At 46.5% G+C, this 27696-nt stretch overlaps 1 protein-coding gene across 1 annotated transcript in view; it reads left to right on the top strand.

Annotated features, from left to right (window-relative positions):
• The window catches only part of LOC139262377 (fibulin-5-like), a 164361-nt gene extending 137219 nt beyond the window's left edge, over positions 1–27142 (top strand). Inside the window, exons 8-11 of the mRNA XM_070877565.1 lie at positions 17566–17688; positions 19470–19596; positions 22437–22632; positions 26950–27142. Of these exons, the coding sequence (XP_070733666.1) occupies positions 17566–17688; positions 19470–19596; positions 22437–22632; positions 26950–27111 (608 nt within the window). The 3' untranslated portion in view covers positions 27112–27142. The remainder of the gene's footprint in view (positions 1–17565; positions 17689–19469; positions 19597–22436; positions 22633–26949) is intronic.
• The last annotated feature ends 554 nt before the right edge of the window (positions 27143–27696 follow it).

A 27696-nucleotide genomic window follows, 5' to 3' on the forward strand; every position in this document is an offset into this window, starting at 1 on the left:
TCGTTCTGGAACAACATAAACAACAACAACTTGAATTTATATAGCGCCTTTAATTTAGTAAAAGATCCCAAGGCACTTCACAGTAGCGATTATCAAACAAAAGTTGACACCTTGGGCTGGATTTTCGGCTCCCTTGTACCTCTGCTATCACCCCTCCCCCACCCTCCCGGAGGTGCGGTAAATGGTGTTTCTAGGTGTTACGGCGTTCCATTGACTCTGGATCAGTTCCTATGGAGTGGAGGGTAGCCAATGTAACCCCACTTTTTAAAAAAGGAGGGAGAGAGAAAACAGGGAATTATAGACCGGTCAGCCTGACATCGGTAGTGGGTAAAATGATGGAATCAATTATTAAGGATGTCATAGCAGTGCATTTGGAAAGAGGTGACATGATAGGTCCAAGTCAGCATGGAGTTGTGAAAGGGAAATCATGCTTGACAAATCTTCTGGAATTTTTTGAGGATGTTTCCAGTAGAGTGGATAAGGGAGAACCAGTTGATGTGGTATATTTGGACTTTCAGAAGGCGTTCGACAAGGTCCCACACAAGAGATTGATGTGCAAAGTTAGAGCACATGGGATTGGGGGTAGTGTACTGACATGGATTGAGAACTGGTTGTCAGACAGGAAGCAAAGAGTAGGAGTAAATGGGTACTTTTCAGAATGGCAGGCAGTGACTAGTGGGGTACCGCAAGGTTCTGTGCTGGGGCCCCAGCTGTTTACACTGTACATTAATGATTTAAATGAGGGGATTAAATGTAGTATCTCCAAATTTGCGGATGACACTAAGTTGGGTGGCAGTGTGAGCTGCGAGGAGGATGCTGTGAGGCTGCAGAGCGACTTGGATAGGTTAGGTGAGTGGTCAAATGCATGGCAGATGAAGTATAATGTGGATAAATGTGAGGTTATCCACTTTGGTGGTAAAAACAGAGAGACAGACTATTATCTGAATGGTGACAGATTAGGAAAAGGGGAGGTGCAAAGAGATCTGTGTGTCATGGTACATCAGTCATTGAAGGTTGGCATGCAGGTGCAGCAGGCGGTTAAGAAAGCAAATGGCATGTTGGCCTTCATAGCAAGGGGATTTGAGTACAGGGGCAGGGAGGTGTTGCTACAGTTGTACAGGGCATTGGTGAGGCCATACCTGGAGTATTGTGTACAGTTTTGGTCTCCTAACCTGAGGAAGGACATTCTTGCTATTGAGGGAGTGCAGCGAAGGTTCACCAGACTGATTCCCGGGATGGCGGGACTGACCTATCAAGAAAGACTGGATCAACTGGGCTTGTATTCACTGGAGTTCAGAAGAATGAGAGGGGACCTCATAGAAACATTTAAAATTCTGACGGGGTTAGACAGGTTCGATGCAGGAAGAATGTTCCCAATGTTGGGGAAGTCCAGAACCAGAGGTCACAGTCTAAGGATAAGGGGTAAGCCATTTAGGACCGAGATGCGGAGGAACTTCTTCACCCAGAGAGTGGTGAACCTGTGGAATTCTCTACCACAGAAAGTTGTTGAGGCCAATTCACTAAATATATTCAAAAAGGAGTTAGATGAGGTCCTTACTACTAGGGGGATCAAGGGGTATGGCGAGAAAGCAGGAATGGGGTACTGAAGTTGAATGTTCAGCCATGAACTCATTGAATGGCGGTGCAGGCTAGAAGGGCCGAATGGCCTACTCCTGCACCTATTTTCTATGTTTCTATGTCTATGTTTCTATGCATCCAGCTTTTACAGCCCTGTTGGCAAATTCGGCTCATGGTATGTGGCAGCGCAAATACTTACCGCCCGGCTCTCTAGTTTCACTGAGATCATGACGTTAATCGTCATGCAACGCTCCGCTAGCGCCCCAGATGCAAAATTAGGCCCTAATGCCCCATTATATGTCCGCCCCAGGAAATGCGTGAAAAACCAGGTGTGCCCAGAGTGCAGCAGGTGGTATTTGTGGTGTATTTAACTGGAGGAAGATCGTACATTGACTGCATTGGCTGCGCACAGCACGCTACATGAAGCTCCAAATTGAAAGCGGCAGTTTTATCTGCCATTACAGTACAAGGTCAGTGATAGTATTTAACGGGGGCAATACTAGTTCACCAGCGTATCATGCTCCATGCTATTGCTCGGCAGCATCAAGATAGAAAAATGGCTTTTGGCCATGTTGGCCCACGGATGAGGAGAGGCTGAAGACATCTGGGGAGGAGGGCTTACCCCACACGGGTTTACAGGCACTAATGCTCACACCTCCAGCTCTCTGAGGAGCAGTGTGAGAGAAGGCTGCAATTCTGAAAGGAAGTGCTGACAGAGATATGCCATCTCCTACAGGCAGACCGATGCCTGGACCACTCTGGAGGCAGTCCTCAACAGGTATCCGAATTCACTGTAGCATGCTGTGTGCTGCACAACTTGGCCATCATGAGGGGGGCCAGGCATTGGCAGTGGGGATTGTAACCCCACCTCAGTAGGAGGAGGACAACGAAGAGGAGCCTGGTGAGGCCCTCATCGGATAGCCACCCCATCCACGGGGGAGGTAGCGTGGATTTGCTGCCGGACCAAGAGTCGCACGCCGCCAGCTCGGAATGGACTGGCTCTCCTAAATGTAGGAAATTGAGGGATGAGCTAACACTGGATACGCTATGTGTCCCCATAAAGGCACTGAAAATTGAAACGCGTCTGCGTATCCGCGAAATGTCAAGATTTTTTAACGTTGTGATTTTTGGCTGAGACGCACCCGATCAAGGAACCTAATTTTTTGCTGAATTTTGCAGACAGGAGTGCAAACTTTTCCCAGACAGTATCAGGACCACCCTGCGACCATTACCTCCCTGAAATCACAAAAGCTGAAAAACCAGCCCTATAACTTTTAGGGCTCAATTTTCCCCAATTATCTGCGTCATTTCTTTGGCGTGCACTGTTTTCTTTGGAGTAAATAACAATCTCCAAGTTTCTCATGTTTCTGCGCCAGTGCAATTCACTTAGGTATGGTTTTTTTAGCCTATGATTTTTTTGGGTCATAGGGAGTGTAACCTGATGTCTGCGCCAGTTTTTCAGATTTGGCCAACTTACATTTTTCCTGTGACCACTCCCAAAAAACCTTCTGGGCACTTAAGAAAACTGCCCTGAGGAACTCCTGCAGCGATGTCCTGAGGCTTGAGAGTAGACTGATGGGGCGGTAATTGGACGGATTGGATTTGTCCTGCTTTTTGTGAATAGCATATACCTGGGCAGTTTTCCACATTGTCGGATAGATGCCAGTGTTGTAGCTGCGCTGGAACAGCTTGGCTAGAGGCACGGCTAGTTCTGGAGCACAAGTCTTTATTACGACAGCCGGGAGGTTGTCGGGGCCCATAGCCTTTGCTGTATCCAGTGCGCTCAGCCATTTCTTGATATCATGTGGAGTGAATCGAATTGGCTGGAGACTGGCTTCTGTGATGGTGAGGACCTCAGGAGGAGGGCAATATGGATCATCCACTCGGCACGACTGGCTGAAGATGGTTGCAAACGCTTCAGACTTGTCTTTTGCACTCGCGTGCTGGGCTCCGCCATCATTGAGGATGGGGATATTCATGGAGCCTCCTCCTCCCATTAGTTGTTTAATTGTCCACCACCATTAACGACTGGATGTGGCAGGACTACAGAGCTTTGATCTGATCCGTTGATTGTGGGATCACTTAGCTCAGTCTATAGCATGGTGTATCCGTTGTTTAAGCATGCCTGTGTTGCAGCTTCCCCAAGTTGTTACCTCATTTTTAGATACACCTGATACTGCTCCTGGCATGCACCTCTGCACTCCTCATTGAACTAGTGTTGGTCCCCTGGTTTGATGGTAATGGTAGAGTGAGGGATATGCCAGGCCATGAGGTTACAGATTATGGTTGCATTAAAATTCTGCTGCATCTGATGGCCCACAGCACCTCTTGGTTGTCCTGTTTTGAGCTGCGAGGTCTGTTGTGAATCTATCCCATTTAGCACATTGGTAGTGCCACATAGCACGATGGAGGGTGTCCTTAGTGTGAAGATGGTACTTCATCTCCACAATGACTGTGCGGTGGTCACTGCTACTAATGCTGTCATGGACAGATGCATCTATGACAGGTAGATAGGTAAGGTCGAGGTCAAGTAGGTTTTCCCTCGTGTTGGTTCTTTTACCACCTGCTGCAGATCCAGCCTGGCAGCTATGTCCTTCAGCACTCGGCCATCTCGGTCAGTACTGGTGCTACCGAGCCACTCTTGGTGATGGACATTGAAGTCCCCCACCCAGAGTACATTCTGTTCAACATGGAGGAGTACTGATTCATCAGCTGAGGGAGGGCAGTAGGTGGTAATCAGCAGGCTATGTCAGGCTATTGTTTAACGAAATACAAGAAAATTGGCAAGTGAGGTCATCGTGTGGTTGGGGGGGGGGGGGAGCAACCTGACCACAGCTGTGGAATGACGCAGAGCCATGGGCGGTGGAGGTGGGGGGGGGGGGGGGAGGTGGGTTGGGGGCTGGTGTCAGGGGATGTGTTTGTGTTTTGTTTTCCATGATGCAATAAATTACAAATATGACTGCTGACCTGCCCCGTGCTTCACTACAAAATGCAAAGCACTTCCTGCCCAGTTGGTAACTGAATGTTTTCCTGTTCATAATAAGGCATGTCTCTAAGGGGACAGAATGAACAGGAGCTCAGATCTAATACTCAGTAATGCCATCCCCACCGCCTATAAATCAGGAGACAAACTCTTAAAAATCAGGAGGTTTGGTATAGAAATCATGAGTTGCTATTTTTTTAGACCGGGTAATTATAGACCGGTTAGCCTGACATCAGTAGTGGGGAAAATGTTGGAATCAATTATTAAAGATGTAATAGCAGCGCATTTGGAAAGCAGTGACAGGATTGGTCCAAGTCAGCATGGATTTATGAAAGGGAAATCATGCTTGACAAATCTTCTGGAATTTTTTGAGGATGTAACTAGTAGAGTGGGCAAGGGAGAACCAGTGAATGTGGTGTATTTGGACTTTCAAAAGGCTTTTGACAAGGTCCCACACAAGAGATTGGTGTGCAAAATCAAAGCACATGGTATTGGGGGTAATGTTGGGATAAACGGGCCCTTTTCAGAATGGCTGCAGTGACTAGTGGGGTGCCGCAGGGCTCAGTGCTGGAACCCCAGCTAATTACAATATACATTAATGATTTAGATGAAGGAATTGAGTGTAATATCTCCAAGTTTGCAGATGACACTAAGCTGGGTGGCGGTGTGAGCTGTGAGGAGGACGCTAAGAGGCTGCAGGATGACTTGGACAGGTTAGGTGAGTGGGCAAATGCATAGCAGATGCGAGGTTATCCACTTTGGGGGCAAAAACACGAAGGCAGAATGTTATCTGAATGGCAACAGATTAGGAAAAGGGAAGGTGCAACGAGACTTGGGTGTCATGGTACATCAGTCATTGAAAGTTGGCATGCAGGTACAGCAGGCGGTGAAGGCGACAAATGGTATGTTGGCCTTCAAAGCTAGGGGATTTGAGTATAGGAGCAGGGAGGTCTTACTGCAGTTGTACAGGGCCTTAGTGAGGCCTCACCTGGAATATTGTGTTCAGTTTTGGTCTCCTAATCTGGGGAAGGATGTTGTTGCTATTGAGGGAGTGCAGCGAAGGTTCACCAGACTGATTCCCGGGATGGCAGGACTGACACCTGAGGAGAGACTAGATCGACTGGGCCTGTATTCACTGGAGTTTAGAAGGATGAGAGGGGATCTCATAGAAACATATAAAATTCTGACGGGACTGGACAGGTTAGATGCAGGAAGAATGTTCCTGATGCAGGGGAAGTCCGGAACCAGGGGACACAGTCTAAGGATAAGGAGTAAGCCATTTAGGACCGAGATGAGGAGAAACTTCTTCACTCTGATAGTTGTTAACCTGTGGAATTCCCTACTGCAGAGAGTTGTTGATGCCAGTTCATTGGATACATTCAAGAGGGAGTTAGGTATGGCCCTTACGGCTAAAGGGATCAAGGGGTTTGGAGAGAAAGCAGGAAAGGGGTACTGAGGTGAATGATTAGCCAAGATCTTATTGAATGGTGGTGCAGGCTCGAAGGGATGAATGGCCTACTCCTGCACCTATTTTCTATGTTTCTATGTTACCCAAACGTAAACCAATATAGATTGACAGTTGGTTTATTAACCTCATTAGTGGCTTTATTTAATCTCTAACAGGTCACAACTCTTCACAAATCTATATTAATGCATCTGAAAATGCGTTACAAAAAAGTATTTAAAAAAAATGAAAACCATTATTACCACTCTGGTGCCCAGCGCAGCCCACACTGCCAACCAAAGGTAGGTTTTGGGAAAAAAAAATCAAAAACACTGCCCCATGGAGACAGGGGTCGTGATCACCCACCACCACTCCCCACCCATCACCCCCCACTCCTCAAACCACCACCCATCACCCCCGCCCCCACCCATCACTCCCCACCCCCCACCCATCCATCAGCACCACCCAGCACCCCCCCACACACCCATCACCCCCACCCATCACCCCCACCCCCGCCGCAGTAGGCCGCTCCATGGGACCTGCCCAAGGGCTGGTGCTAGCATTGACGTCTTCACTGTGGAGGTGTGACCAGCATCGGCAGCTCGCCCCGAGCATGTAGGTGTGACCCGAGGAACGAACTATTTCGATCGTCGGGCCTCTTGCTTCCGTGAACCCCCCACCCCCCCGTTATAAAAATGAGATGAGCATTTTTTCTATCTAATAATTAGTTATGCAATGAAGCACATATATTTATTATCATTTTTGTTTTACTTACTTAATGTAAGAGCAGGAAGATTTGATCCCGGTCCTATGTTGAGTGACCAGATCTGAGCCAGAGTGACACTCACATATCACTGCTTTCCGTGCTCTCCGCTCTGGTTTCAAAGAAGTTCTAACTCCCTCTATTTTATTTAATAGCTAAAAGCAACGAGTGGGCTGAATGTAGAAGCAATCAAATAAACTTACCGAGATTAATCTATTACAAGTCAGTGAACTCGCCCAACCATATTGCAATAAATGGTGTCTGTAATGTATGCACCGGTGCGTATACTCACAGGTTTGTACAGCTGTTGCATTGTGAGTGGCTTAGCCAGTCATGTGATGTTCACAAGACTTAATAAAACCCTAGTCAGTTGGGTCTCGGTCATCCACAATGACGTATGCAGTTGTGAGCCGAGTGGATGAACTGGTAATGTGTAGTGTGATTGTTAAACATTTGTTCATAAACCAACTAGTTCTTAAGAATTCATAGCAACACATTGCTATTAAGTAAAGAATCCATGAAGTAAATACATTACAGTGGCCAACAGACCAGTGAGGACTACACATGCACAGTCTGAGACTACTCCAAATCGTCTCATTACACAGGGGAGACTACTGGTGAGAAACACAAACTAGTAATGGGACAAACCAACTCGCGGACCCCCTGAAATCTTCCCACTGACCCCTAGGGCAGTGGTTCTCAAACTTTTTTGGTTGAAGGACCCCTTTTCAAAAGCATTAGTAATCATGGCCACGTCCCGTCCCCTCAATCTAAATTATAATTCTGGAAACTCCTTGCATATTTTCATTTCTGAATGTAAAGTTCATCAGTCCTGTTATAGCGCTGTCCGATATAATGAACATTGATGTGATTGATGATGTGAAAACTTTTATCTTCCCTTCAGCTGCAAGGTAACCCTACAGGTTCAGCAACATGCCTGTTAAATACTTCATGTACGACACCTCTTTGCACTTCCTGGAGTGGGATTAGACTCAGTGGCTCCTGGTGGTAACACTGGCACCGTTTCAGGTGTACTGACTGCACAGTTGCTTTGAATAAGGAAATGGCAGAGAAATTAAACAAATACTTTGGGCTGGATTTTCAGTTCTCTAACGCCTCAGTTAGCGGCCAGAGGGGGCGTTAATGGGAGCGTTAGAGCTTAGCGACCGGGCGTGCAGCTTTTAGCGCCCCGACGGGAAATTCATTAGAGGCTCACCGGGGTTGCAAACCATTTGCGCCTGGCTGCTGATGATCAGTGCGATCCTGATGTCAGTCCTGGTGCAATGCCCACGCTTGTGCCCCGGTCGGTAAATTAGGTGTGGCCACCTCATTTAGCGATTGCCAAGAACAACGTCTGGAAAACAGTGGGTACAGGCTTGCAGAGTTGTTTACTGGTGGCTACTTAATGGGATGAGGAAGTGTTTCCCTTGGAGGTCACAATCAGTGCAACGTTTACACAGAGCATGGTGGTGAGCCTCCCAGTTTGCAGCGGCAGACAGACATACTAGTTGAGATTGAAAGAAAGTAATTTGTAAAACTTTAATGGGGACAGTACTAGTTCACCACCCTCACATTCTACATGCTCTAGCAAGGCGTCATGAAGGGAGAAGGGCTGTTGGCCATGTCGGCAGCTGAAGGAGGAGAGGTCCCTAGATGTCGGAGCAGGAGGCCTTACCTCCCACAGCTTTACCGGCAGCAATGCTCATACATGGACCTGTCCGAGGAGCAGTGTGTCAGAAGGTTGCACTTCCGAAAGGAGGTCATTACAGAGATATGCCATCTCCTGCAAGCAGACATGTAGCCTCACATCGGCACCAGGACTGCACTGCCCATCGCAGTGAAGGTCATAGTGGCACTAACCTTCTATGCCTCCGGCACCTTCCAGGCTGCATCGGGAGACATATGCAACGTCTCAAAATTCGCAGCACATCGCTGCATCCGCGATGTCACACAGGCTCTCTACACACCGTAGAATGGACTTCATTACCTTCCCAAAGACATGGGAGAAACATGATGAGCGCGCATGTGGATTTTGTAGTGTATGGAGAAAGAGTCAGACTGAACACTGTGAGCTCAAAATAAAGTGTGACCATAGTCTTTTATTGCAGGTCTCCAGAGTGCCTCTCCAACCTGTGAAGCCGCCTTAAATACCTGTGCTCCTAAGGGATTATGGGATCCCTTGGAACTCCGGGGAATGAGCCCTCTGGTGGCTATACAGAGTAAATACAAGTCCACATATATAACAACATTACCCCCCAAAGTCAGTTGGGTAAGTATTTACAATGTGAGTCGATCTGGGGCCCTTCTTGCCCTGGTTGATCGTCTCGGTGTGAAAGCTGGTATTATTGACTCATTTGTTGGACCCTCGCTGGGCTGTAATGCAGCTGGCCTTGCCGGGCTGCCTGGTGTGTTGGGCCCTGCAGGGCTGCTGTGGATGATGGGTTCTGCTTCGTGGTCAACCGAGGTGTCGGTTGCCACTGGTGTGTATGTTGGGGGATGAAAAAAAGTAGGGTCCAAGGTGGGTTGCTCAGGGTAGTCCATGAATCTGAGTTTGATTTGGTCCAAGTGTTTCCGGTGAATGAGTCCATTTGAAAGTTTGACCCGAAACACCCTGCTCCCCTCTTTGGCCACGACAGTGCCGGGAAGCCACTTGGGACCTTGTCCATAATTTAATACAAATACAGGATCATTGACTTCAATCTCACGTGACACATTTGCGCTATCATGGTATGCAATTTGTTGAAGCAGCCTGCTCTCTACCTGTTCATGTAGATCAGGATGAACTACCAAGAGCCTTGTCTTAAGTGCTCTTTTCATGAGCAGTTCAGCAGGTGGGATCCCAGTGAGTGAGTGGGGTCTTGTGCGGTAGCTAAGCAGGACTCAGGATAGGCGAGTCTGCAGTGAGCCTTCAGTTACCCTCTTCAAGCCTTGCTTGATGGTTTGCACTGCTCTCTCTGCCTGACCATTGGACGCTGGTTTAAACGGGGCAGATGTGACATGTTTGATCCCATTACGGGTCATGAATTCTTTGAACTCAGCACTGGTAAAACATGGCCCGTTGTCACTCACCAGAACATCGGGTAAGCCGTGAGTGGCAAACATAGCCCGCAGGCTTTCAGTAGTGGCAGCGGACATGCTAGCTGACATTATCTTACATTCAATCCACTTGGAGTACGTATCTACAACCACAAGGAACATTTTACCCAAGAACGGGCCTGCATAGTTGACGTGTATCCTCGACCACGGTTTGGAGGGCCAAGACCATAAACTTAGCAGCGCCTCCCTGGGTACATTGCTTAACTGCGAGCATGTATTACATCTGTGAACGGAGGACGCCAAGTTCGCATCGAAAGCGGGCCACTACACGTGGGATCTGGCTATCGCTTTCATCATTACGATGCCTGGGTGGGTACTGTGGAGGTCATTGATGAAGGTGTCTCTGCCCTTCTTGGGGACCACTACTCGCTTGCTCCACAGAAGGCAGTCTGCCTGTATAGATATTTCATCTTTGCGCCGCTGGAACGGCTTTATCTTTTCCTGCATTTCCACTGGGACACTGGACCAGCTCCCATGAAGCACACAGCTTTTGACTAGAGATAATAAGGGGTCCTGGTTTGTCCCAGTTTTAATCTGCTGGGCAGTGACGGATGATTGCTCATTCTCAAATGCTTCAATAACCATGGCTAGATCTGCGGGCTGCGCCATTTCCACCCCCCGTGGTGGGCAATGGCAGCCACCTGAGAGCATCGGCGCAGTTTTCTGTGCCTGGCCTCTGGCGGATGGCGTAATTGTATGTGGACAATGTGAGCGCCCATCTCTGGATGCGGGCCGATGCATTCGTATTTATCCCTTTACTCTCGGAAAACAGGGATATAAGTGGCTTATGGTCAGTTTCCAATTCGAATTTTAGCCCAAACAGGTATTGATGCATTTTCTTTACCCCATAAACACACGCTACCGCTTCTTTTTCAATCATGCTGTAGGCTCTCTCAGCCTTAGACAGACTCCTGGATGCATAAGCAACCAGTTGCAGTTTCCCGAAATCATTAGCTTGTTGCAATACACACCCGACGCCATATAACGACGCATCACATGCTCGTACCAAACGCTTACATGGATCATACAACACAAGCAATTTGGTTGAGCAGAACAATTTTCTCACTTTTACAAAGGCATTTCATTGGCTTTTCCCCCAAACCCATTCGCTCCCTTTTCATAATAAGACATGTAGTGGTTCTAGCAGGGTGCTGAGACCCGGTAAGAAGTTACCAAAGTAGTTCAAGAGTCCCAGAAATGAACGCAGCTCCGTCACGTTCTGTGGCCTCGGTGCGTTCTCGATTGCCTCCGTCTTCGCGTTGGTGGGCCTGATGCCGTCCGCCGCAATCCTCCTTCCCAGGAACTCCACTTCAGGTGCCAGGAAAACGCACTTCAAGCATTTTAACCTGAGCCTCACGCCGTTGAGTCGACTAAGAACCTCCTCCAGGTTCTGCAGGTGCTCGACTGTGTTCCGACCTGTGACCAAGATGTCGTTCCGGAAGATCACGGAGTGCGGGACCAACTTCAGTAAACTTTCCATGTTTCTCTGGAATATCGCCACCGCTGATCGGATTCCAAATGGACATTTGTTATAAACAAACAGACTTTTGTGCGCGTTGATGCAGGTGAGGGCCTTCGATGATTCCTCCAGTTTCTGCTTCATGTAGGCTGAAGTCAGACCCAGCTTCATGAACGTCTTTGCTCTCGTCAGCTTTGCAAAGAGGTCGTCGGCTTTTGGTAGTGGGTATTGGTCCTACAGGGAGAAACGATTTGTAATCGCTACAGATTCTGACGGTGCCGTCTCCCTTGGGGACTGGGACAATAGGACTGGCCCACTCACTGAACTCGATCGGTGAAATGATGCCCTCTTGTTGCAGCCGGTCCAGCTCAATCTCTACCCTCTCTCTCACCATGTACAGTACTGCTCTCACCTTGTGATGGACATGTCACGCCCCCGGAATTAGGTGGATCTGCACTTTTGCTCCTTAGAATTTCCGATGCCTGGTTCGAACAGCGAAGGAAATTTTTTTAAGACCTGGGCACACGAAGTGTCGCTGTTCAAATGTCGTCCCAGTTCCAGCGTATCTTTCCCAGCCAGCTCTTGCCGAGCAGTGTGGGACCATCGTCCGGCACCACCCAGAGTGGTAGCTTGTGCACCGCTCCATCGTAGGAGACCTTTATGGTAGCACTGCCAATTACAGGAATCAGTTCTTTTGTGTAAGTTCTTAGTTTCGTGCGAATTGGAGTTAAGACTGGCCTTGAGGCCTTGTTGCACCACAACCTTTCGAAAGTCTTTTTGCTCATGATGGACTGGCTCGCGCCCGTGTCCAGCTCCATTGACACCGGGAGTCCATTTAGTTCAACATTCAGCATTATCGGGAGACAATTCGTGGTGAATGTATGTACCCCATGTACATCTGCCTCCTCTATCTGAGGCTCTGTTTCATTGTGATCCTCCTCTGCAACCTGGTGGTTTGCAGGTTTAACAGACTTAGCAGCTCATCTGCAAACTCATTGGAGGTGCTGCATTGTTCCACAGCCCTTGCAAACGTATCCTTTGAATCGGCATGAATGGAAATGATGATCACCCCCGCAGTGCCAACAAGGTGTTAATGGCCTTGCATTCATCACCCTTGATGGTGGACACTGAGACATCTGCGGATGTGTAGCTGCAGGTATGTGTGACCTGCCTGTACGTTACGATTCGAAAACAACATCACTTTGTTCACAGTACTTGTAGCAGCACTTGTGTGCTGAGAGATTTGTTTCGTATTGTCACTGGTGGCAATGAACCCCTGGGCAATCATTATGGCCTTACTCAAGGTTTGGGTCTCTACAGTCAAATGTTTGTGAACTATGAGTTCATGGCTAATGCCAAGTACGAAAAAGTCTCTGAGCATGTGCTCCATATGTCCTTCAAATTCACAATATCCTGCAAGGCATCTTAGCTCAGCGACATAACTCGCCACTTCCTGGCCTTCAGATCTTTTGTAGGTGTAGAATTGGTACCTCGCCATCAGAACGCTTTCCTTTGGGTTCAAATGCTCACGGACCAGTGTGCACAAATCGTCGTACGATTTCTCCGTGGATTTCGCTGGAGTGAGCAGATTCTTCATGAGGCCATACGTTGGTGCCCTACAGACGGTGAGTAGGATTGCCCTTCATTTGGCAGCGCTCTCTTCCCCATCTAGCTCGTTGGCTATGAAGTATTGGTCGAGTCGCTGCACAAGTTTCCCAATCATCTCCCTCCGAAAATGTCTCCAGGATGCCCACTGTTGTCTGCATCTTTGGGTTTGCTATCTGCATCTCGTCGCCAGTTGTTGTGTATGGAGAAAGAGTCAGACTAAACACTGTGAGCTCGAAGTAAAGTGTGACCGTAGTCTTTTATTGCAGGTCTCCAGAATGCCTCTCCAACCTGTGAAGCCTTCTTAAATACCTGTGCTCCCAAGGGATTATGATATCCCTTGGGACTCCAGGGAATGAGCCCTCTGGTGGCTGCACAGAGTAAATACAAGTCCACATATATAACAGGTTTGCCAGGTTAGCAGATTTCCCGAGGGTGCAAGGAGTAATTGACTGCACGCACGTGGCCTTGCTAGCACCATTCCAGAATGCAGAGGTCTTGGGAAACAGAAAGGGAGACCCTCTCCCTAAATGTGCAGCTGGTGTGTGACCATATGCGGCGCATCCTCGTACTCAATGCTCGCTATCCTGGAAGCGCACATGATGCCTTTATCCTGCGGAAGAGCACTGTGCCTCGACTGTTTCAACCACCACGGGAAGGCCGAGGATGGCTGCTCAGGGACAAAGGATATGGCCTGGCTACCTGGCGAATGACCGTCCTCCGCAACCCCAACACAGAGCCGGAGGAACCCTACAATGTGAGTCATGCTGCCATCCCCACATCATAGAGCAGACAATAGGGGTGCTGAAGCAGCGATTCCAATGTCTGGACTGCTCTGGAGGCAGCGTTCAATACTCCCCTCAACAGGTCTCACTATTCATTGTGGTGTGCTGCACACTGCACAACTTGACCATCCTCAGGGCCCAGGCCTTGCTATTGGGGATCGCTGGCCCACCTCAGGAGGAGGAGGAGGGGGAGGAGGAAGAAGAGGATCAGGAGCCTGGCGACACACTGAGTGAACACACGACGAGGACCAGCAGCAGCCACAGAGGAGGCAGTGTGCCAATGTTGGTGGCGGCAGCGCTATTTGGCGGCGGTTCATAAGGGAACGCTTCGCTTAAGTGGAGGGAGCTGAGGGATGCAGCTAATAATGAGCGCGTATTGTGCCACGATAAGGCTACATCTCCGTCACAATTGGACAGTCATATACCAGAGGCCGAAGGAAAACATTCAACTTTACCTGCTATTGGAAACACATCCCTCAAACAAGCCCAAAAATCCCACCTCCTTCAAATAAAGCACAATGGGGCACCCATCCCTTCAAATAATACAACAGAAGAATAACATATACACCTTTTCTACATAGGACCCATGGGCACACCTTTCATCAGTGGGTCTTATGTAGGCGAGTTTGACCTGCAATGACAAAAGCAAAAGGTTGTTAGTGGCTATGTAGGTACTGGTGTTCCACATGTGTCTGCAGTGGGGTACTCGCAAGTAACTCGCGAAGAGTGCGAATCGGCATTTCATCGTGCATGGCATCGCACAGTGGAATCAAGGGATATGGGGATAGTGCAAGATAGTGGAATTGAGGTAGAAGATCAGCCATGATCTTATTGAATGGTGGAGCAGGCTCGAGGGGCGAATGGCCTACTCCTTCACCTAATTCTTATGTTATTATGTTATTTCTCATGTTTCAGGGTTTGTTTTACCTCCCCCCCCCCCTCTGCTGTTTACCAACCTGTCTGCGCGGACCCCAGTTTGAGACCTATTGGATTGTTCTTCCATTATCCAAATGCATGGGAGGGCTACTGTCACATCCAATGAGCAAATTACAACAACAAGAGTGTTCTGATTGACCTTGGGCAATGCTGCACTACTGGATATTGCCTATAAAGTCACTTCCGTTAACTGGGCGTGTGGGCTTACCTACGGGAATAACTTTTATCACTGGACTCAAGAAAACCATCTAGTGCAGCCTCCTCTTCCCTGTCTATCCCCCATCCATTTATAAATCTCCTCTCCTCTCTTTCTCTTCTCTCCCCCTTTTCTTTCTCCCACTTGTCTCTGATTTTGCTCCCCAACCCCTCTGGTTTCTCTCTTCTGCCCTCCACGGAGAGCTTCGCCACCCTCGCCGAGCGAGCGGGTGATCAGCGCCGTCACAGCGCAGCTCGGCCCGGGGAAGGAACACAGAGCCACAGCCTGACTCCGACCGCCCACGCCACCCCAATTCACCAAAAAAGGCACCGCCTTCCTCACTCTTCCATTGGCTGCTCCCCGGAAAGTCTCGTGTTTCCTTGAAAGTGCCAGACCCATGAACAGTTGTCGATCAATGAATCTTACAGCTGGGAGGCTGTCAATCAAGCACATGCCGGCCCACAGTTTTTTTTCTTTCCCTCCTCCTCCTCGTCCTGTAGCGCACAGCCTCGTGTACCAGAACAGCCAATCCCCAGGAGGCGTAACGAAGATGAAGAAAGTAGGGGAAAAAAATCACGGGGGAAAAAAATCAAGTCGTTTGCGCCTCCCGTAAGCCCTGGGGCGCAGACGACTTTTCGCCCGGGTGCAGCACCGCTACCGACTCCCGTGAAATTCTACGGGAGTTTAATGGTGGCATTAACCGGTAGCGCCCCGCTAATACCGGTAAAGCCCCGGGCTGCTGTGCCGGCGATGACAACATCATCACTGCGCGCAGCGGCCCATTTTCGCCATGGAGTGAAAACTCGGTCGCGCCCCGTGAAGCTGCAGTGGGCAATGCCAGCGACATCTTCGCAGGGCACATATTGCGCTGTAGGCCACTCATGGGGCGAAATTTAAAGGGGCAGTCAAAAATGTTAAAATGGCCGACTTACCGGTTACGGTCTACTGGATTGTAGATCGCCGGATCCGTGCCACGATCTTGCAGCCCGGCACTCCACTTGTGTGCCAGGCTGCTGCCACGGCACCCCGCTCCCTGGAGATCCAGCGATGGCCCCATTTCCCTCCCGCAGAGTCGGCAGCTTGGCCCTCCCCTTTAATGGAAGGGGAGGGTCTTCCCGCCAGCACTAAGCGACTCACCACGTAGCGCTGGAAACGTCGTATCCCTTTGCGCCCAGTCACGCCCCCACCCCCCGAGAGGAAGTGGAACGCAATATTTTGCGTTCCACTTCCTTTCAGGGGCGGTACACCTGCCGCAGGAACTTCTGCTCACAGCTGAATTTTCACAGTGAATTTTTACCTGAATTTTCGGCCGCTTGACTTTTCACAGTTAAATAGCAAAATTATGAGTTGCGGTAAATGTTAATTAAAAATAGTGTGTCTCGCAATTAATTCATGGGAGTTGGCATTACTGAACACTATATAAACAAATTGTTGGGAAATATACTTTTTAAAAAACATATTGTTATGGCAAAGCAATTTTCAGTAAGCGCTAACATTTATCCTGGACAGTCTACAGTAGAATACAGGTCAATCAGGTACTAAATTGATCCATTTAGCGGAATAATTCACAGATCAATCTTTGCTATGATATAGGTTATAAAACTAAGGACCTAAATAAAATGCTCTGAATCTAATCATCATGCCCTTTAATTATACAGGCATCTTGAGATTTGAATGGAGGATTGAGGGGGGATAATACAAGTATATTAATGCACTGTTCTTTCAGCTCTGGAAACTATGCTGAAATTTGTCCCAGGATAAAGTCTGCTCTCACCAGTAACTGTAGGTTCCAATACGTTTGGGACATCGCAACCCAGAGGGCACAAACTCAGCATCAATTTGTATCAGACAGATGACAAAAATGGCCGAGCTGAAATTTGGTCAATAACTCCCAACACTGCAGTCTAGATGTTCTTCTGAGGCTGGGATTGGAGCATAGTATTGTACTAATTATGGGGAGGCTCTGAGGTACTTTTACTTTAGCGAAGTTCAGCTGATGACAGATGTGCATAAGAACATAAGAAATATGAACAGGAGTAAGCCATACGGTCCCTCGAGCCTGCTCCACCATTCAATAAGATCATGACAGTTCTCCCACTGCCTTTAGCGTAAACAGCCCAATGCTAATGGAACCAATGTTAACGCACAGGAATGTGGGTCAATAAACAGGTTTTCAGGCAACCTCGACCACAGCTCAGTGCTCCTTTGGAGACGAGTACAGGAGGAAAGTAACACATTGGAGTCACTTTCCTGAGTTAGGATCTGATCTGGGTGTATTCAATGACGATAAAAGCCAAATACTGTTTCATCCCCCAGCTCAAAAATAAATGGTGGTGTTTCTTAAGTGATGTGTGTCTTATGACATTTGTTTACTTTCTATTCAATAATGAAGCATAACATTTGAATAAAATGTTTTGTTTTTGTAAAAAAATCAATAGGAAGTGGAGTTTGGATTTAAGAAAACAACAGCACCTATAATCTGTGGGGTCCATTTACCACTGTGTAAATTGTGAACAACTTATTTTATTAAAATGTTGAGAATAATGTATTAATTAAAAACTTTTCTTTAACTTTACACATAGAGCAAATCAAACCGTTATGTATTTGTCACCGATATATCAGTGCAGTAGAAAAGCAGCTATGTGTTATAAGTCTGGAAAGTACAACACAACAGTGCTCTGTTCACAGCTTCTGACCTAGATATTGGTTCTCCTTTCTAGATATCAACGAGTGCAGTTTCTCAGAGTTTCTCTGCCAGCACCAGTGTGTGAATGATCCAGGCGATTACTACTGTGTCTGCCCCGAGGGCTACACTATGTACAATGACAACAGGAGCTGCCAAGGTAAAGATGTGTTGAAATTGGAGTGAAATGTGGTTTGATTGCACTTAATCTGATCTTCCGTGTACTTTGCCTCAACTGGTGTTATTTGCCACGTCACCTCACCTGGCAACAGCAGAAGGGAAAGTAAGTTTTTCCTAAAAAAAATGCAGAAGGGTGAATTCCACATATACACACTCAGGTGCTCTCCGTGCACGGAGCGCGCGTATGTTGGTCAGCTTTGCTTTCAAACCATGGGTTTCACTCCTCAGGCCGCACATTGGGAAATGATGGGTGTGGCAGTGTTTATTCTGTCCATTGGTTTCAATAGACGGAACATCACAAGCAGCAAGTCCCGAGATCGCTCGACATGTGCAGCCTGCAGCAAGATTCTCCGTGGCAACACCTGGTTGGGAGATCAGCCCTGTAGTGTTTCAGGATCCCAACATTGATATTTTGACTGGGGTGTCACTGTGGCCAACCTAACAGTAAGAATAATTGCTCACTGTGCCCCGAGCATGAGTCAGGACTCGCTGATCGCAACCCACGAATCTAATTCTCGGTATGCGGGCTCACTTTTAAAGCATCACCTAGTATTGAGGCTCGAAGTACTGCTTATCCTGAAATGCCCACCAGTTCGGGTTGCCAACCTGCCTAGGATTGTCCTGGAGCATCTAAGAATTCAAGATTAATCCCCAGGACATTGCTGTGAGCAAACCAGGGAGAAATAACATGGGGCATTTTAAAAAAATCACTGGGGCTGAAATCATGTCCGTGGGGTCCCCGCAAGTTCCGGGTTTCGGCGTATCGCAGATACGGCTTTTGTCAGATCGCACGCATGCGAAGGAAAAGGGCCTCTGCGGACAGAGATTTGGGCTAACTCCTGCCCAGCGAATGTCCTTAAAACTCTTACCCTGATAAAAGTAGGAGTCAGGCCTGCTTTTAGTAGCATAAAAGTTTTGAAAAACTGAAAAATGAAATGTTAACATTCATTTATATATTATAAACCCTATCCATTAAGGTAAGTTTATTTTTAGCCCTCTTAAAACATTTTTTTAAATTCAAAAAATACATGTTTGTGTAAAATATTCAATTAAATTGCATTTTAATCAATTTCAAATATGTAATGTGTTTTTTAAATTTACTTTCAATGTTTGTGTGTTATTGGGGTTATTCTCATTCATACTTATGGCAGCTCTGTAAATACGGAACTTACATAACTATGAATGGGATCCCCCCCTACTCTGATAGATTGGGCTGGCCCACGTGATCCCAGAGATCCATACGAAACCCATACGATCTTGGGATATGTGGGTCCCTACGCAGGCATAGAGCCCCAGGACCTCAAGTTGCCAAACCTCTGGGACCACCATGTACTTTGGTAGAAATTATTGTGATCGGAGGCCTCTGTCCGCGGTACGCCTCCGACCACAATATCTGGGCCATTTTCTTTCACCACTTTTGTTTATTAGTTATAAAAATATTGGAGACGAGGGTGGGGGAGAAAAAGGCTGCGTGACTGAGAGCCAAACTCATCCAATCGGGGGATGAAGAGTTTGTTTTCCAATAGGTAGGGGGAGGCAATGCGGTGTGAGGGTGGACATGCCGGACGACCAACGGCAGGTGTGTGAGGGCGGGACGGTTGGACCGACAGGTCATGTGAGGCAATGTCCAGGAATACGCCCGGCTGGAGGTGGTAACCCTATTATTGCCAGTTAATATTTACTGCGGGAGAATCTAGTGGTTTGAACTTCTGTAGAGTCCAGAGTGCAGACAACATGTCTAAATATTTCTCTGTTTGTTAGATATTAACGAGTGTGAGACCGGTAATCAAACCTGTACAGAAGAACAGATCTGCTTCAACATTCCGGGAGGCTACAAGTGTCTGGAGCAAGTGAATTGTCAGGATCCTTATATACAGTTGAATGAAAAGTAAGTACTCTGGTGGACAACGGTACTGCAACGTAACGTTTTAGCTGATCGGGGACACTAACCCATGATAAAATAGGAGGCTTCAGTGGTTTGCTCATAACCATTATGCTTTCTGTTGTACATGTTGTAAAATTTATATATTTATATCTTGTAACAATTCACTTTCAACATCAGGAAATTCCATTGCTCCTTGTCCATCCAATCCATTTTGGGTTGAGTTATATTATTGTGTATTTGCACACTGGGATCTTTGGCTCTCTGGCTCACGTATAATGTGTATAGTCAACCCTTAAGAAATGGCTATCAGTAATTTTATAGGAAGCCAGGGTAAAATATGACTCTTCAAGAACTAATTGAGTTATTTATTTGCCTTAAACAAGCTGAATTACGCTGCAAGATACTTTGCCGAGTTTGTAAATAGAAAAATTGTGCAATTACATGATTGGTGGCTGCCCCTTGATCAAACATGCCTGCAGCTAAAAAAATTCTGTATTTTCCTAGCAAATTGCCAGTGCCCACAGCCAGTGGATAAACTGACTTATGTATACAAGATGGTGACGGAGTTGGGAAAGAAACTTCAAAGATTCACTTCACAGAGCCATCTAGTGGCCAGAGCCCATGACATTGAGAAAGTTGACACAATAAAATTAAATGAGAAATGTTGAAATAACAACGTACAATGTTAAATGTTGACACAAAAATTGACCAAAATCATGACAATGGAAAGTTAGTTTTGTGGCTAGGAAGTGCATGCCCTACCTAAGGTTTTTTAATAATACATAAGAACATAACAAATAGCAGCAGGAGTAGGCCATTTGACCCCTCTAGACTGCTCCGCCATTCAATGAGATCATGGCTGATCTTCTACTTCAACTCCACTTGCCTGCACTGTCCCCATATCCCTTGATTCCCATAATATCCAAAAATCTATTGATCTCTGTCTTGAATATACTCAATAACTGAGCATCTACAGCTCTCTGGGGTAGAGAATTCCAAAGATTCACAACCTTATGAGTGAAGAAATTTCTCTTCATCTCAGTCCTAAATGGCCGACCCCTTATATAAGAACATAAGAATTAGGAACAGGAGCAGGCCATCTAGCCCCTCGACACTGCTCCGCCATTCAAAAAGATCATGGCTGATCTGGCCGTGGACTCAGCTCCACTTACCCGCCCGCTCCCCATAATCCTTAATTCTCTTATTGGTTAAAAATCTATCTATCTGTGATTTGAATACATGCAATGAGCTAGCCTCAACTGCTTCATTGGGCAGAGAATTCCACAGATTCACAACCCTCTGGGAGAAGAAATTCCTTCTCAACTCGGTTTTAAATTGGCTCCCCCGTATTTTAAGGCTATGCCCCCTAGTTCTAGACTTCCAAACTAGTGGAAACAACCTCTCTGCCTCTATCTTGTCTATCCCTTTCTTTATTTTAAATGTTTCTATAAGATCACCCCTCATCCTTCTGAACTCCAACGAGTAAAGACCCAGTCTACTCAATCTATCATCATAAGGTAACCCCCTCATCTCCGGAATCAGCCTAGCGAATCGTCTCTGTACCCCCTCCAAGGCTAGTATATCCTTCCTTAAGTAAGGTGACCAAAACTGCATGCAATACTCCAGGTGCGGCCTCACCAATACCCTGTACAGTTGCAGCAGGACCTGTCTGCTTTTGTACTCCATCCCTCTCGCAATGAAGGCCAACATTCCATTCGCCTTCCTGATTACCTGCTGCACCCGCAAACTAACTTTTTGGGATTCATGCACAAGGACCCCCAGGTCCCTCTGCACTGCAGCATGTTGTAATTTCTCCCCATTCAAATAATATTCCTTTTTACTGTTTTTTTTTCCAAAGTGGATGACCTCACATTTTCCGACATTGTACTCCATCTTAGCCCATTCGCTTAACCTATCTAAATCTCTTTGCAGCCTCTCTGTGTCCTCTACACAACCCGCTTTCCCACTAATCTTTGTGTCATCTGCAAATTTTGTTACACTACACTCTGTCCCCTCTTCCAGGTCATCTATGTATATTGTAAACAGTTGTAGTCCCAGCACCGATCCCTGTGGCACACCACTAACCACTGATTTCCAATCCGAAAAGGACCCATTTATCCCGACTCTCTGCTTCCTGTTAGCCAGCCAATTCTCGATCCATGCTAATACATTTCCTCTGACTCCGCGTAACTTTATCTTCTGCAGTAACCTTTTGTGTGGCACCTTATCGAATGCCTTTTGGAAATCTAAATACACCACATCCATCGGTACACCTCTATCCACCATGCTCGTTATATTCTCAAAGAATTCCAGTAAATTAGTTAAACATGATTTCCCCTTCATGAATCCATGTTGTGTCTGCTTGATTGCACTATTCCTATCTAGATGTCCCGCTATTTCTTCCTTAATGATAGCTTCAAGCATTTTCCCCACTACAGATGTTAAACTAACCGGCCTATAGTTACCTGCCTTTTGTCTGTCCACTTTTTTAAACAGAGGCGTTACATTAGCTGTTTTCCAATCCGATGGTACCTCCCCAGAGTCCAGAGAATTTTGGTAGATTATAACCTGAGACTATGACCACTAGTTCTAGACTCTTCAGCCTGGGAAACCGCCTCTCAGCATCTAAGCCCTCGAAGAATTTTATATATTTCCATAAGATCATCTTTCATTTTTCTAAACTCTGGAGAATACAGGCCTAGTTTACTCAATGGGTGAATCAAATAAATGGGTGAAAAACTGTAAATCAAATGAGCACGCTCTTCTCTGATGCATTTATAGGTAGAGAAACATCTCATTGTGAATCCATCTGCTGACTTGTTATACCTTCACTTGTGTTGCAGTCGCTGTATGTGTCATGGAGAAAACCCAGGCTGCACAGACCAGCCCTTCACCATTCTGTACAAATACATGGAGATTGTGTCAGGCAGGAACGTGCCCTCAGACATCTTCCAAATGCAGGCCACAACCCGCTACCCAGGTGCCTACTACATCTTCCAGATCAAATCTGGGAACGAAGGCAGGGAGTTCTACATGAGGGTAAGATCTTGGCTTCTGTAGCTGCGCTTGAGAGTGCAATAGAAAAGCATCTGAATATCCAGCATAAAAAGAAACATTTGCTTTGGGAGCATTAGCTTAGTAAAGTGTTTCTGAAATAGACATGATGCGCTCAATCCAATTTCATTTTGGATCAAAACATATTTTGCATTGGTTTCATTGCACAGTACCTTCTTGCTTTCAATTTTTCAAAGGCAGTTTCTTCGTTTCCCTTGTCAGTCCAATCAACAGTTGCCACCTCCTACCTTTGGTGGCTCCACCCTTTGACCTCTTGATCTATCAGCATTCTTGGCCTCACTATCTCGTCTGAGCTCGTGGAGTTTTGAAGGATGAGAGGGGATCTCATAGAAACGAATAAAAGTCTGATGGGACTGGACAGGTTAGATGCAGGAAGAATGTTCCCTATGTTGGGGAAGTCCAGAACCAAGGGACATAGTTTAAGAATAAGGGGTAAGCCATTTAGGACTGAGATGATGAAAAACTTCTTCACTTAGAGAGTTGTTAACCTGTGGAATTCCCTACCGCAGAGAATTGTTGATGCCAGTTCATTGGATATATTCAAGAGGGAGTTAGATATGGCCCTTACGACTAAAGGGATCAAGGGGTATGGAGAGAAAGCAGGAAAGGGGTACTGAGGTGAATGATTAGCCATGATCTTATTGAATGGTGGTGCAGGCTCGAAGGGTCGAATGGCCTACTCCTGCACCTATTTTCTATGTTTCTACGTAAGGGTACTCGCAGCTGACAGGCAGCGAGAGTAAAAGTCAGCTGTGAGTTCCAACTGGACTCCACTTCCTTCCAGGTGCACTGTGCTGCTGCCTGCTGCGGTGCTGCCTGCTGCGATGGCGCCTATTGCAATGGTGCCTATTGCAACGGTGCCTGCTGCAGTGGTGCTGCTGCGATGCTGCCTATTGCAATGGTGCCTGCTGCCGTGGTGCTTCTGCGATGCTGCCTGCTGCGATGCTGTCTATTGCAATGGTGTCTGCTGTGGTGCTGCCTGCTGCAGTGGTGCCTATTGCAATGGTGTGATGGAGTAGTAAACAGGGCCACCCTCCTCGCTGCCAACTTCTGCAGCACCACCTCCACGTCATTAGCCATCAAACAGAGGGTTGTGTGCTGGGCTGCACCATCGACTTATGCCCGATCATGGAGTTCCTTTTCCTTCACATTTGGCTATCACTCCGTCGGCCTCTCCCTTTTCCCCCTTGACAAAGCCTTCCCATGGGTTGAAATGACTTCTCAGCCTTTCCAAAAACACGAATAATTTTGTCCCACTCTTCTGCTGCTTCTCTTCCATTATCTGCATCCATTTAAATTTCATCCCCAAGCAATTTACTGCCCCACCCCAGTGTACTCCTCGCACACATCCAAATAGTGTTGCTAACCCGTCAGGATTGCCCCGGAGTCTCCAGGAATTGAAGATTAATCTGCAGGACACTGCAGCGAGCCACCAAGGGACAAAAATCACAGGGGCATTCAAAAAATTAGGAGATCTTTTCAATTTCTTTGAACACTTAATTAAAGTAATTTTGGAGGTAAGGGAGAAAGATGTTTGACTGGGCAGGAGGGTCATGTGATGAAACCGCCAGGAATATGTCCAACCAGAGATGGTAACCCTACATCCAAATCTGGTGCTGTGAATGATTATGCAAATAAACAAACACCCCAATATTGTTTACGACTGGCACACTTTTATATTGGCAAGATTTGCACCAGTTCTCTACCATTTGACAAAAATCAGCCCCTGGGAGTTGTAGAGCAGATTTGCCTCCTGTCAGAGCCAGGAATAACCACTCTGGAACAATCACTTCAAAGCCTACCAACGTTAGCCGCTGAGGCACATTTTAGAGAAGCTTCCTTCAAAAATCTCCACCTCCTCAACCACCACCTTCCTAAATACAACCGACAGTGAGGAAATAACGCTCTTGGATGCCGACATTATATAAATGTTTAATTCTGCATGTCGAGTGGAATTAGTAAATGATGATACTATAAAAATGTTTTTTTTTCCCCTTAAAGAATAAATTGTTAACAACAGCTTTTATTTATATAGCGCCTTTAATGTAGTAAAATGTCCCAAGGCGCTTCACAGCAGTATTATAAGACAAAACAGATATGATAACCCTGCATCCAAGAGTGGCTCGAGTAAATGTTGGTCCCTTAGAGGACGAGACTGGGGAATTAGTAATGGGGAACATGGAGATGGCAGAAACTCTGAACAAATATTTTGTATCAGTCTTTACGGTAGAGGACATTAATAATATTCCAACAGTGGATTGTCAAGGAGCGAAAGGGGGGGAGGAACTGAACACAATCACAATCACTAAGAAGGTGGTACTCAGTGGACTAAAGGCAGATAAATCCCCTGGACCTGATGGCTTGCATCCTAAGGTCTTAAGAGAAGTAGCGGCAGGGATAATGGATGCATTGGTTGTAATTTAGAAAAATTGCCTGGATTCTGGGGAGGTCCCGGCAGATTGGAAAACTGCAAATGTAACACCCCTATTTAAAAAAGGAGGCAGACAAAAAGCAGGAAACTATAGACCAGAGAACCTAACATCTGTGTTGGGAAGATGTTGGAGTCCATTATTAAAGAAACAGTAGCAGGACATTTGGAAAAGCAAAATTCGGTCAGGCAGAGTCAGCATGGATTTATGAAGGGGAAATCATTTTTGACAAATTTGCTAGAATTCTTTGAGGATGTAACGAACAGGGTGGATGTAATTTATTTGGACTTCCAGAAGGCATTTGACAAGGTGCCACATAAAAGGTTACTGCACAAGATAAAAGTTCACGGGGTTGGGGGCATTATATTATAATGGATAGAGGATTGGCTAACGAACAGAAGACACAGAGTAGGGATAAATGGTTCATTCTCGGGGTAGCAATCAGTAACCTGTGTGGTGCCACAGGGATCAGTACTGGGACCCCAACTATTTACAATCTATATTAACTACTTGGAAGAAGGGACTGAGTGTAACGTAGCCAAGTTTGCCGACGATACAAAGATGGGAGGAAAAGCAATGTGAGGAGAACACAAAAAATCTGCAAAAGGACATACAGGCTAAGTGAGTGAGCAAAACTTTGGCAGATGGAGTATAACGTTGGAAAGTGTGAGGTCATGAACTTTGGCAGGAAAAATCAAAGAGCAAGTTATTATTTAAATGGAAAAAGATTGCAAAGTGCTGCAGTACGACGGGACCCGGGGGTACTTATGCATGAAACACAAAAGGATAGTATGCAGGTAGAGCAAGTGATCAGGAAGGCCAATGGAATCTTGGCCTTTATTGCAAAGGGGATGGAGTATAAAAGCAGGGAAATCTTGCTACAGTTGTACAAGGTATTGGTGAGGCACACCTGGAATACTGCGTGCAGTTTTGGTTTCCATATTTATGAAAGAATATACTTGCTTTGGAGGCAGTTCAGAGAAGGTTCAGAAGGTTGATTCCAGAGATGAGGGGGTTGACTTATAAGGAAAGGTTGAGTAGGTTGGGCCTCTACTCATTGGAGTTCAGAAGAATGAGAGGTGATCTTATCGAAACGTATAAGATTATGAGGGGGCTTGACAAGGTGGATGCAAAGAGGATGTTTCCACTGATAAGGGAGACTAGAACTAGAGGGCATAATCTTAGAATAACGGGCTGCCCAGTTAAAACTGAGATGAGGAGAAATTTCTTCTCTCAGTGGGTTGTGGATCTGTGGAATTTGCTGCCTCAGAGAGCAGTGGAAGCTGGGACATTGAATAAATTTAAGACAGAAATAGACAGTTTCTTAAAAGATAAGGGAATAAGGGGGTCTGAGGCGCGGACAGCGAAGTGGAGCTGAGTCCATGATCGGATCAGCCATGATCGTATTAAATGGCGGAGCAGGCTCGAGGGGCTGGATGGCCTACTCCTGCTCCTATTTCTTATGTTCTTATTATAAATTTGACTCCGAGCCGCATAAGAAGAAATTACAGCAGATGACCCAAAGCTTGGTGAAAGAGGTAGCTTTTAAGGAGCGTCTTAAAGGAGGAAAGAGAGGTAGAGAGATTTAGGGAGGAAGTTCCAGTGCTTGGGGCCAAGGCAGCCGAAGGCATGGCCACCGATGGGTGAGCGATTATAATCAGGGATGCTCGAGAATGCAGAATGTGTGGAGTGCAGAGATCTCGTGGGGTTGTGGGCTGAAAGAGATTGCAGAGATAGGGAGGGGTGAGGCCAGTTAAGGACGCAGTACTTATTTAAGATGAGCAATGTTAAATGTTTTCCCACACCCTTAATAAATAAGCTGTTTTTTTTTGCCTTCTTCACAAACTTACAGCAAACTGGGCCCGTCAGTGCCACCGTGGTGATGACACGTCCAGTCAGCGGACCGAGAGAAATTGTACTGGATCTTGAAATGGTCACTGTGAACACCGTCATCAACTTCCGAGGGAGCTCAGTGATCAGACTGACTATCTTTGTATCCCAGTACACATTTTAAACCCCTGATTTTCCGGGGGCGTGGGTTTAATATTTGATAGGTTATTCAGCTATGTTTGTTTTAATGAGTGAATGTTTCATTGATGTCGTTAAGGCGAAAGGGTGCTTTTGGTAATGCATTGCAACTATGTTGATTCTTAATTCTGTCTGCTTTTATTCCGGCTGGGTCAGAAAGATTGTATAACAGCCCATGAATAGAGACATAAAGCCTTCAAGCTGCAGTATATTCAGTAATGTTCTTAGTCCTTGTTTGGAACAGTATATTCAAGAAGAGTGACCATGTATAAAGAATGAGAGGGAAACATTAGGGGCAATTTTTTTTTTTTTTACATATTTACTTTTCGGAATGTGGGAGACACTGACTAGGCCACATTTATTGCCCATCCCTCGTTGCCCAGAGATGATGGTGGTGGACCTTCTCTTTGAACCGTTGTGATCCTTATAGTAAAGGTGCAACACGATATTGTTAGCTGGGGCAATCCAGGATTTTGACCCAGTGAAATAATGGTAATATTTGCCCCAATGCTGTGTGACTTGGAGGGGAACTTGAAGGTGATGGTGTTCCCATGACATTAGTGCTCTTATT

This window comes from Pristiophorus japonicus, chromosome 4 (assembly GCF_044704955.1).
Source record: "Pristiophorus japonicus isolate sPriJap1 chromosome 4, sPriJap1.hap1, whole genome shotgun sequence".
Taxonomy (NCBI): Eukaryota; Metazoa; Chordata; class Chondrichthyes; family Pristiophoridae; genus Pristiophorus; species Pristiophorus japonicus.